Source organism: Cynocephalus volans, chromosome 2, assembly GCF_027409185.1.
Source record: "Cynocephalus volans isolate mCynVol1 chromosome 2, mCynVol1.pri, whole genome shotgun sequence".
NCBI classification, from domain to species: Eukaryota; Metazoa; Chordata; class Mammalia; order Dermoptera; family Cynocephalidae; genus Cynocephalus; species Cynocephalus volans.
Genome location: NC_084461.1, coordinates 87,452,224 through 87,465,131, shown reverse-complemented (window position 1 = coordinate 87,465,131; position 12,908 = coordinate 87,452,224). Strand labels below are relative to the sequence as shown.

At 32.8% G+C, this 12,908-nt stretch overlaps 1 protein-coding gene across 1 annotated transcript in view; it reads left to right on the top strand.

The window, feature by feature from the left end:
• The window catches only part of ST8SIA4 (ST8 alpha-N-acetyl-neuraminide alpha-2,8-sialyltransferase 4), an 85,067-nt gene extending 76,646 nt beyond the window's left edge, over positions 1-8,421 (top strand). Inside the window, 1 exon segment of the mRNA XM_063087496.1 lies at positions 8,139-8,421. Coding sequence (XP_062943566.1) covers positions 8,139-8,421 — 283 coding nt within the window.
• The last annotated feature ends 4,487 nt before the right edge of the window (positions 8,422-12,908 follow it).

Here is a 12,908-nt window from a genome sequence, read left to right as displayed (position 1 = left end):
TAGACTTGAACACAGCTCCTATCTGGGAAGTTAATGTAACCTAACGTATTGGTGTAAACTGGGCATATCCATTTGTAAATAGTCCAAATCAAGCTAAAAATGAGATCATCAGACAATTAGAAGAGTTGTTTATGTTTTGTTGTCATAGTAAAATGGACTTTTATTGGGAAACTCTCCTTGTGTTGGTAGGAAAATATGGAGGGATAGTCTCTAAATGCTTCCTTGGACTAAATGTTAATGGAAAGGAAAAATTGCATGAATAAACACCTATATCATTTTTATCTTCCACTACTGAGCCCATTTTATGAAGCTTTAGGATTGTTTACAACGGTCCCCCATTCTTGCTTTTCAATTTCTGTTTTCCTTGTAAGACTTCATGTCTTAAGATAAATGATTGTACTTCTTCCTTATAATCTTAGTAGGAAAAATGTAAGGTTTCCATAATTTTTGATGTTCAGAAAGTGACCTGATCTCAAAAGAAGGGTCAAACACAAGGCACTGTAGCGTTAGCCTCATTTGACTCCTTTATCAGGCTCCAAAGGCAATCCTCCTTCTTTGTTTCCAGTATTTCACTTTTTGTACATCACTTCTTCCTCAATCTGAAAGTTCAGGTTCTGAGTTTCAGTTTTCTCTCAGAATTCAGTTGAGTTAAAAGAGAGGGTCATTAAAACCTGTGGTATGACATCTATTTCATTTTTTGCTATAGCTTCCATTTACTAGTTCAAGTTTTCAAGAATTATCTTTGAGAACTCCCAAAAGATATTTTCTTAGATACAGTTAGAATCCATCTATACATGATGAATTATTTTCTCAATTCTCCTTCACCAAAATCTAGCCAACATATAATAATTTGAGTCATTCATGTAATTTTGGAGAGATGCATTTTAATTTCGTTCAGAATTCTTACATGGTAAATAAAGTCTAGAGGTTTTCTTCTGGTTATTTTTGCTTAATTTCTCTCACTTCTCAGCATCATCATTCTCTTTCATTGACTTTATCTTTGAAATCGTAATGGATCATTTTATAATTTCTAGATAATCAAAAATCAACTTATTAAGAATTTGTAAGTTGTGAAGATTTTATGATCTCTGGTTACAAGGGTTAACAGGAAACTGGAAACAATATGTAAGTTTTTCAGTAGAAATGATTTTATCAAACAGCTCTATAACGTGATTGAAGAGAAATGCTGCATGTTATGTCAGATAAAGTAAGAGCAGTTAGTAATAACAAGCAAAATGTAAAGATTAGACTACTGCTAGTTCATATGAACTCTCCTGTTCTTCAGTTTGATTCAGACTACTTGTGACCATTTAAAAATGAAAGTTCTAGATGTAGTGAAACCATATTAAGAGGCTCATTGTGTTGGTGAGTAAACAGACTGAATATGTTTAAATGGTTTGCCCAAGATCACATAGTTAGCTGATGGAAAATTAAGGCCAGACTCCAGCATTTCCAGTACTGTTTAATATTATCATTCAGACATCGCCAAGTCATGAGTATGCCCCATTTTAGTAACACTACAAATCTCTAAAATACCAGCAAGAATGAATTAAAGAAGCATGCATTAAGTATCTACTGTGTATCCAACATTGTGCTAAAAATCATGAAAGATAAAAATAGAAGCGTCATTCATCTCTTCTCTTTCTATTTTTATTAGAGGATAATGTCAAACTTTTCTATTAATTGTAGTGAAGCCATCTTTACAAAGATGAAAGTTATACCCACCACCCCATTTTTCTCTCTTCACAAACGGGATAAACAACTAATAATTGGAAATTTTGCTACAGAAAGTTTCTTTAATAGTGAATTTTCTTATCTAAAACTTATGGGGCTACACAGGTCAGGAGGAATGTGTACCGGAGCTGGCTTATCCTGGCTTCCAACAGCTGATTGTGCCATCTCTTCCCAACTCACTGTTCACTGATGTCAGATTGGCAGCTTGAAATCAGCCATGATGGTAATATTTAACCACAAAAACTGAAAAATGCTAAAAATCAGTAGTGCTTTCTCCCCTGACTCAGTGTCTCCTGTTAAATATCTACCAGTATACAAATGTACAACTCATTGGTTAAGCAAAATTGGTCAAGTTATTTTACTTCTTGAGCTTCAACTGCACCCTCTATCAAGAGGGGATGATAATATATACTATAGCATATGTCACAAGACTTCATGAGGATCATGTGTAAGTACTTTGAAAGTGTGAGTATGAGGTAGAATTATTAATATAACAATAATGAGAGTAAATGTGTTCACTATAAAATACGGGACAATTGGCAAACTAATATAATATAGGTAAATCTAGAATTTAACACTGTATCTACACTCAACTTGAATGTGTAAAGTAAGGGTGAATTTCAGAGCTAAGGGAAAATCCTGGTTCCTATGGCAGGCATCAAATAACATAAATACATACCAAACAGAATACAGAGATTATTGAGTCCAAAGTAGCATCCTCACTCCTTTCTCCACGCTGTGAGTCCGCTATGCCTCTGGTGAATTAAGTTTGCAAAGTTTGATAAAACATTGTGTGTATGTGTACTGTGAAAGGCTTGTGCAGAAAATATTTTCTATTTTTTTATACCTACTTAATACAGAACTCTGCATACAAAGGGCACATAGAAAAACAATTTTGACAATTGACCTCTTGATGTTATAAATTTCTGCTTTCATTTTAATAACACATCAAAGCCCTTTAAGAAGCTTTATTCAAATATTCATGGAAATTCTTCACCTTTGATACAATGTCACTGCCTTTGGCATTTGCAGTGTGGTTAAGTAAGTTGTATATTGAAACTATGAAATCTTCTTCTGACTTCAAACACTTTTGAAAGTATACAGGAGAAAAGTGGGTCCTATATGCTGGTCAGCTCTCATTTGCCTTTTAAAAAAGGAAAGCCTAAAAAGCTTCCTACATAAAATATATCACTATCGACCCTGGACTGTTCATCACCATAACACCGTACAGATCGTTCTCACCCCAATGAATTCTATGTTGACTGTGATTCCAAGGACTTGCTATTACAAGCTGAATGTTCTCAAGAAGCTAAAGAATTCAATTTCTTGTTAATTTAAATTAAAATCCTTAGAGCCAGTTAGATGCAAGCTTAAATCCTGGTCCGTCACCTACTACCCCTATGTCCTTAGAGTGATTACGTATAACCCCCAACCCCTCAAGCCTCATCTGTGGAATAACATCTACTCACAGGATTGTGGTGAGGATTAACTGAAAAAAAAAACAAAGTATGTAGAGCTCTTAATACTGTCTCTGGCCCATTATAAATACTCAATAAATTATTATTGTTATCACCATCTCTTAATAAATTGCTTATCTTTTTACTCTTGGGTTGATTCTTGGCTTGCCAAATCACAGTAAATCTGTCTCTTTGTCCTTTTGTTTCCTCACATGAGAAGTAGTTTTAAGATCTTTCCATTCTTATCTCTCTGACATAATATAAGGATTAATTCATGGTGGATTAAATGATTCTCCGGGAGTACAGTGCTAGAAGTGGAACTTGTTTTGTGGAACTTCTTTTTGTGCCCATCTCATAATCTTCAAATATCATGTACTTTATCAAGGTAGTTTCAAAACAAAATTAAGTTTTATGCACTTCAGAAAATAAATTGATGTTATGGAGTTACTTCAGACTAGAAACACAATGAAAGGACAATTTTAACCTTTGGGAAGGAAACAGCAGAGATAGATAGTCTTTAATATGTCCAGGGATGACTCCTTTAAGTTTCATATTATATGGCTGATACACATATACTCCTCATAGGAATAAACCAACATATTGACAGATATGCATGATGGAATCTCCAAAAAGTAATATTGATTTAGTTCTCTGTGCTTTGATTTTTGATGGGAAGGATAACATCAAGAATAGTCTCTGTTAGCTTTTGCGGGGTGGAGTATAGAATTAGGGAAATGCAGCATCTCCTGTAATGACAAACTGTAGAAAGTTCATTCTTTTATAATATCCCAGATTACTGTAGATGTGTTAGAACAGAAGCCGTATTCTTTACCCTTGACAGAATTTTCCTGTGGAACCAAGCACAAAGCTCAGTTGTAGGAAGATAAATATGAGAAGATATATAGAGGAGACCCCTTTGAACTAAGAGTACAAGGTTCATTACGTTATGTACTTCATCTCACATTCCAGATAGAAGAATTTCTGAGCTCATGAATGGAAACTTTGCTACTAACGTAGTATTAAATTCCAACTGTTGGCACAGTGAGAGTTCATCCTTCATATGTGAATTCTTCTAGAAATTGACATTAGATTTTTGGAAGAATAGTAATATTTTAAGAGAAAAAAGTACTATTATATTGGTTTTACACTTTTAAACTTTTTTATTTAAATATAAATACAAATTAATATTCCTTGCTTGCCAATGTATTGAATGTGAACTCTCATCAATGTTGATATAGCACTTTTTGCTTTTCTTTTTAAAACTGTGGCTGTTTTAAATAATCAGACATTTTGACTCATTGGGTAATTATTATCTGATTTTATTATGGATTAAAATCTAAAAGATTGCTGGCTTTAAAATCAAGAAGCATTTATTAAGTACCTTCTTTGCTTTGCAATATATTACAACCTCAGAAAAGGTAAAGGGAACAGAACTAACAAATCATGTCCTTTGAGGTTAAGTGACGTGACCACAATTGTCTATTCAATATGTAGTTACAGAAGGTTCTAAGAAAGAAGTGGGATTTGTGAGTGAGATTAAGGAATGGGTCATTTGAGTGTATGCTGAGAGTCAACTAACATGAATAGCTGTGTGTCAAGCTTTATGCTATGTTCTTTCACATTTACTATCTCTTTTACATTATCACAACAACCTTGTATGTTAAATACTAACTAAGGTCTAAGGAAGTGAAGCAGCTTTTCCAACTACTAATATGCATTATACCACAAATACAAACCCATGTCTCTGACCATAAATATTGCCTTCTTTTTTTTTTTTTTTTTTTCTTTTCCGTGACCGGCGCTCAGCCAGGGAGTGCACCGGTCATCCGTATATAGGATCCGAACCCGCGGCGGCGGGAGCGTCGCCGCGCTGCTAGCGCAGCACGCTACCGAGTGCGCCACGGGCTCAGCCCAATATTGCCTTCTATAGCACACTGATTTGGTAGGTAGAAAAGCATTCCAAATTTTGAGTTTGTCTGAAGTAAGAAATGGGACTAATATATTGTAGAAGAAGTATATGACACCTTGCTTAGCAAGAGCAAAACTTCCATGCTGGGAGCAGTGAAATATATAGAGACTATCACATGTATAAAAAGTTATAAATTTTCAATTAACACATAAAATCAAGAGCAAATTTGTTTCATTCAACAGGGGAGAGTATCATAATATTAAAGCAAAAAGGAAGGAAGGAAGGAAAGAAGGTAGGAAGGAAGGAAATAATATCAGTAATAAAATTTAGCCTAGCTGATAAAAAATATTCAGTATATGTCTATTACATGACAGTCATATATATTAATATCCAAATCAAGCATAGAAGCAAAAGGATACAACACATTGTAACAGTAATTATCTCTATGTGTTCAGATTATAGATATTTCTGACTCCTACATTTCTTTTTTCTTCAAATTTTCTATAGGGAGCCTGCACTGATTTTATAATTCAACCTATCTGTTATATGTCAATGTCACTTATTAAAGTCTATTTTCATATGTCTTTTTAGCAATCAATAGGATAAATGGACTTTATTTTGTGTTGTTTCTTATTTTTCCTTGAAATTATTCAAATTGTTGCCAGCCAAACATCACAATACTTAATTTCTTCTTTTGTTAGTATTTCTAAAGCTAAATTAACTAATCTGGTATTTTAACTACATTGATTAATTTACTTGGAACAAGACCACAAGTTTTTAAAGCCTCTCTACCAATTATTTTCAAATAGGATGCTTTGTGATCAGACTTTCATTTTCAAAACACTTCACTGACCACTTCACTGATTTTCTGTTGTGGTATCACATAAGATGTCCTGGATCAAAAAAGATTGTGATTGCACATCCCTGACACTATTTTGAAGCAATTGTAACAATAATTTTGCCTTCGGCATTTCTTTCTAACATGGAGGCTACTTACTTGTATTGCATGTAGAAGTTGCTTTGGTATTTATCTGTGACCAACCATAGTTAAGTAGACTTCCAGGAAATCACTCCAAAATTAGGAAATGGAAACCATTTATTGATAATACGATCTTGGAGTCCCACACAAATAATATAGCCCTATTAATATTTGCTGCTCATTATTTTTTCTCTCATTAGAAATAATTCAGCATAAACTTCATTCTGTCAAATTATTCCTAATCATTGACATTCCCTGATTTTTTGACTATGTTTAAATGTGCTTATCCTACTTTAAAAATTTACAAATAAGTGCATTTTTTAACTAACCAATTTCATCACCTGACATTTCTAACTATACACAGATCACACTCACAAAACTTTCCTGTAGTAATCATTTCATGTTAAGAACACCTGCTTTCTTAGAGTCCAGAGAGCTTCAGTCCACATCACAGTCTCTTCAAACTGGAGTTTAATTATGCTTCTTGCACAGAATCATTGTAATGTTTTCATGATGTTAAATATACTATGGGCTATGCATGGTTTTTGCTCATTCAGCTACCTTTGGATCATCAGAATATTCTTAGATGTTTCTCTCTGAAAATTTATTATAAATCTTTACTGAGAACCAGCAATTGTGATAACAATATATTTGTAATGCATTCATTGTAGCTCAAAATATTCAGCCCATGGCCTTCAACAAATTAGATAAAATTTAAAATGTGTAAAGCCAATAAAATTGGGGTATGGGGAGAAAAGATGTATGAAATAGAGAATGATAATGGCTAATTATACTTGCTTTGTTTTGGATGTTTCTAGTGAGGTTTGAAAGTACAATATTTCTTTAAGCAAATGAAGTAAAATATCATTTAAGGTTTTTTGGTTTTTTTTTTTTTTAATATTCAATACTCTAGATGTATTTTATTTCCACTGGGAAGCATCATAAAAGCTTTGCAAAAGAGAGAGAGAGAGAGAGAAAAAAAAGAATGTTTTTAAAAATCTAAGTGTAGTAAATACAGCAATGACCAGAATCTAACCTAATCTTTTCCTTACAATTGGATGGCAAAGTATATATTTCTCCAAATAGTAGACAATAGTTAAAATAAGAATAAAAAACCAATTTATTAAGTTTATTGTATTTATAATTAGACAACTTTGAAAGTAAGAGAAAATTCACACTCTTCCTCTTTTTGCTATTTTCACATAAGAGCATTGTTTTTAAGGAAATGAATATGCCAGGAAGCATTGGAAACCCCCTTCTCTGCAGAGGTGATGATTAATTTGTGATTTTGCATGTTTTTCAAGCCAACAACGTTTGGTGACAATGATGGATCTGAACATTTTGAAGTATTTTATTGCCTTTGCCAATGTATGCTACAAAATACTTCTTAGCATTGAAATACATTTTACCCATTTAACAAAATGTTAAACTGTGTAAGTGGTGAACTATTTATCAATTATTCTACAGCTATATTTTGGTTTTTGTTTGTTTGTTTGTTGTTGTTGTCGTTAGGTAGGTTGAGGCAATATTTTTAATTTGCTTTAGTAAAATGCAACTTGAACAATTTGAGTTGAATGAGTCGGTTGGTGTAATGCAGGTAAAGCATTTATTTGTTTGAATTTTTAATTGAAAGCACAGACATTTTGAAAATTTATAGGCATAACTTCAAATTCTTTTTTTCTAGGAGAAATACCTTATCTCTACACAATTACTATGCCTTTTACAGTCATATTTAACCCTTTCAAATAAGATTCTACTTTGTATATTATATAAATGTTTCCTACTAATTTATTTCGTATGTGAGATTCAGAATAACATTTGTCTACAGTCCAGTTTCCATGCCTTTTCATATGACCTCAAAAATAAGCAAGAAAGTAAAGTCCAAAGAAAAATAAAATAAAAGCATCAAATTTTCTAAATGCTTAAAAATATTATTTCTTCAGTAATCCTTTAAAGTATTATTCATAATGATACCTTTTAAATTTTCTACATAGTATACTTGCTATAGGGTATGTTGCATGTTTCTCTAAATTCTTCTCTCTTTTTTTTTTTTTTCCAGTTATTGGCTGACAAATAAAGTTCCCATCAAAAGACCTAGCACAGGTCTCCTCATGTATACCCTTGCCACAAGATTCTGTGATGAAATTCACCTGTATGGATTCTGGCCATTCCCCAAGGATTTGAATGGAAAAGCCGTTAAATATCATTACTATGACGACTTAAAATATAGGTACTTTTCCAATGCAGGTCCTCACAGAATGCCATTAGAATTCAAAACATTAAATGTGCTACATAATAGAGGAGCTCTAAAACTGACAACAGGAAAGTGTGTAAAGCAATAAAGCACATTTTAAAACATCCAAGCAAACTGAATATGCACTTCTTTTCTGAAGATGCTTCCGAAGATTTGAAAATAGGATCCAGAACAAGGCTGGGTTTCAGCATCCACCAATTAACTGAAAGGTTGATAAAGGACATTCATGAAAAATCCACTACCAGCTGATGAAATACCTGCAAAGTGCTCTAAAAATTAAATATTTTGACTCCAAGGGTCCTAGTAAGTGCCACTTCCACTAAGAATACAGTTGAATGTATAATCAGTAGTGTTTACAAGATTCAACAATGCACTCATCATTAGTTAATGGAGCAAATATGTTCATCACTGTCAGGCTGCCACTGCAATGCCAAGCACATAAGAAGGGGAACCCAGGAACACAACTCAGCCCTTGGGAAATTAAATCATCCTTGTCAGCAGAAATCAAGATGGAAACAGTCTGAGCAGTGAAATCCGTAAGATTAAACAGCTCAAGTAAATGCCTTCAGTCAGGACTCAGTCTGATCATGAAATTTATGTTTCTGTTTGTTTTTGTTTGTCTTCTGGAATCTCTTTTGGTTTGGGTATTGGGGTGCTTAGAAATCTTTTCTGAGATACATATGAATGAGAAAAATAAACTTCAAATAATCATTTCATTTCTAAAGTTCTTATATTTTTAAAGAGCAATCACAAAAAGACTTTTTTTAAAAAAGTTTTATTTTGCACAACTCTAAACGTCCAGATTATTTTCCAATGGTGTAGAAGGTACCAACTAAAGTGTACCACTCAGTAATATTGAGCCATTCTAAAAAAACGATGTTCTATGTCGTCTGAGACTGTAAAATTAGCAGAAAAAAAAATGTGCTTGGGGTACCAAAGATTATGCTCATGTTTCTACACACATGAAAACATTCTTTCATGAAAATAATATATTCATAATATTAACATGAATATATTATTAGGCTATTAATGTGAAAGTTGTCTCTAAATATTTTTAAATTTCCAAACTCAAATTCTATTTTTATTTGAAGAAAGACTTCCACACTTTCACATTTCACAATAATTTTGTGGAAGCATTTTGTCCTTAAGAATAAATGTTTAATTGATATAGCTGAAATGTGATTTCCAGTTCTTTGATTTTCCCCTTGTTATTTAAACAGAATGATTGTCATCCTCTTTGTATTATTGTTAAATTTCTTAGTGCAAAAATAACATGATTAATAGTGTTGTTTCCATAATAGACACGATTAATTTTAAGAGGTATAACAATGAAGCCGTGTGCCAGTATTTTGCACTTAAAATGAATTCAATTGATCAATATTGTTCTGTAGTTAAATTTAGTCACATTATCACACAAATGTGTTTTTAAAGAAACATAAGAAATTATTAATAAAGTGATTTAAAAATTTTAATATATAGTAGAATTGACAGTTTTGTGGTAACTTATACTATTCTGATAGATAATTCTGGTGGTAAATTGTCTCTTGAGAAAGCAGAAGCACTGAGTTCTCACTTCTACTTTTGCCTGAAACAACTAATGACTTCTTGTTTTGGGGGGAAGACAATCTGATGAAAGAAGAAATAGCATGGGGAATATATATGGTTTGTTTCTTAGGGAAGGCAGTCTGAGAAATTAATAAAAAGCATGGAGAATATATATATGTTATCATGGCAAAGGATATTCACAATAGTACAGGTCTGAATATTTTTAATAATATAGTTTTATTTTTTTTAAGTGTGGTAGAAACTTGGGATACAGAAACCATATTTCCTGAGAATCCATGTGTCTCTAAGAAAGCAAAATAGAATACGTATAAGAGATTCATAGCAAAAACTGAGTAGAACATTTATGTACTTTTATTACTAAACCTCTTATCTACTGGAAATTTTAAAAGAATTAGATACATGTTTTGAATGTAAAGTTGAAAAGTCTGATTTACTTAACAAATCAAAAATAGGTGATTCATAGAATTTTAATTTGGACTATTTGCAGATGATAAGCTGTTCCAGTAGCCTTTAATTTGAATTCAGTAGAAATCCAAAATTCATAAGTAAATTTCTTATTGGTAAAATCCATCCTGCACTCATTCAAGTATGTCTTAAAAGGCAATCCAAGTTACCTTGCCATTTTTACTGCATTTTCAACAAAGGTATTTATACAGTTTTAGGGTCACAGCAAACACATCTCAGCCACTCACTGTTGTGAGCATTCACTGTTTGTCTCATAGATACATTGAGTAGTGCCTTTTTAGCTTCTTCACATACCTTTGTTACCCTGCGCTTTGTGTTCTCTAAATACGTTGCCCAGTTCCGAAAAGTTCAGTGTAAAAAAAGGGCTTCAGTATGGACTGAGACTACTTTTGTTCATCTCAGGGAACTTTCAATACTCAAGAATGAATTCAATTAAAGGTATTTAGTGTTCAAAGAAGACAAACTGTACAAGACCATTTCATTCCCTATTGTATACCTTTCCATCTGCCCTTCCCCTTCACTCTCTACTGTGGCCTTCTTATAGGGGTAGAAGGAGGTCATTGAAGGCTAACACCAAAAATAAGAACAAGAGTTGAGATTTAACAGATAAGGGGTCATACGGGATCATAAGAAAATAACATTAAATATACATACTTGAAATATCTGGGTTTTTTTTCTTTTGAAATATCATATATTTACAGTTTTAATTTTTTATTTCTTTTTCATGATTTAACCCTGTACCTGGCAATGCTCAGGCAGCTGATTGTGAAATATTCCTGTCCTCTAGAGAACACGGTTGTTACTGTGCTATTGACACGAATAGGCCATGGAAACATTTTCATCATCATTAACCAGCCTGTTCTATAATTAATATTAAGTTACTAAAATAAAAAGTGAATCAGTAACAGATTTTCTGGGCAAATCTAATGATTCAGCCCATAGGACTGATGAAACTACTGTGGAAGTTTTTCTTTCTGAAAGAAGGTGCTGGGCATTCAAATGTCTTCGTGTATTGTATATCATATGAATTGTATATCAATTGCTAATGGAAATTTCTACATATATGCTTACAGAAGTGATTTATTTAAATAATGCTAGGGGTAGTGTACATACCAACTAGTTATTAAGCTACTGCACAGGAAAAGGGTGAACAAAATAAGTTATTTCTAATTGAGCCAGTTAGTCATAATGCACATACTGTGGTATTTGGTTCATAAGAGTTGTTTTCATGTGGTTACTGTAGGGAGTATTTATAATTGTGGAAGGGGTGTGGGAAGAGTTATGTATAGTTAGTTGTTATCTCCACTAGTTTGAAAGTTTCCCCATCAAACATTATCAATATACCAATGTTTTAAAAATTGAGTTATGGTTATTGTTTGTATTTGGTTAAAGAAAGTCCAAATAAAGCCAACCTAGAAATAGATATTTTATTATATATGTGCTACAGATATATCTATATAGTACAATAGACGTGTGATGCATATATACAATGTTATATATGTGTATCTGTGTATACACACTGAGTCTGTAATATGTACACACTAGATTTATGTTATTCTAATATCTTCAGGGTCTGCACTGTGAATACCTTGGAGATAAATAAGACCACTTTAGAAAAAAGAAGTTCTTTTGAGACTTCAGTTACTGCTTTAAGAGGGATCTACTTTATAACTGAATTCTATATTGCTCATACCTAGAATTACAATAAAGATCTAGTATGTCCAAATCTTAAACGAAGAAAGAAACAGAAAAAAAAAAAAAAAAAAAAGCCTTCAGGCTGGTAATGGATTTGAATTGCAGTTTTCAGGTTGTGGCTCCAGTCCTGTGTTTCTCATATAAGTAGCACCTTTTAATAAGTACCATTTCTTTGTGTAGGCAAAAGCACAAGTGTATCAAATGTATATAGCAGGAAGAAAAAAGAGTTTACAGAGATAGCATTGTTGCACAGGAAAATTGCGATTGAGTATTTCTTACATCATTTGTGGAATTGAAAGATGAGGTATATTCTGTCAGGTTCATTCTGTTCAACACTGTTTCCCTATTGTTCGTGTATAGCAATTGGGTATTATTGTTTTATCATTTGTAAAATTGTAAAATAAATTAAATCTTTTTTTCCAGTTTTTCTCTTATCTCTTATATCTAAGCCTTTGGTTCCACTTTATATGTCAATATTTAGTGATCATTTTTAGTAAGGTTTTGTGAGTGCTTTTGTCATCCTCCTCCTTCATCCCCACTCATCGACAATTAGGCAAACCATTATTTTAAAGTGTATACATGGGAATGTGAAAAATATCAAGAGCCCCATGAACACCAGGAAATCCTTAACAATTTATTTCATGTGGAACATGCTGTTTGTGGTTAAGGGAACAGCGTTACACAAGTGACAGTCATTTTTATCCAATTTGTACTCCCACTGATTAATGTTAGTGGGTCATTTCAGCTTCCTGGCTGAAGAGACCAATGGCTCCTTATACACTACACATTCTATGGCTGCCCTGTGACTTATGATTTCAACTGCTATTTAATCCACTTGCTACTTGCAAG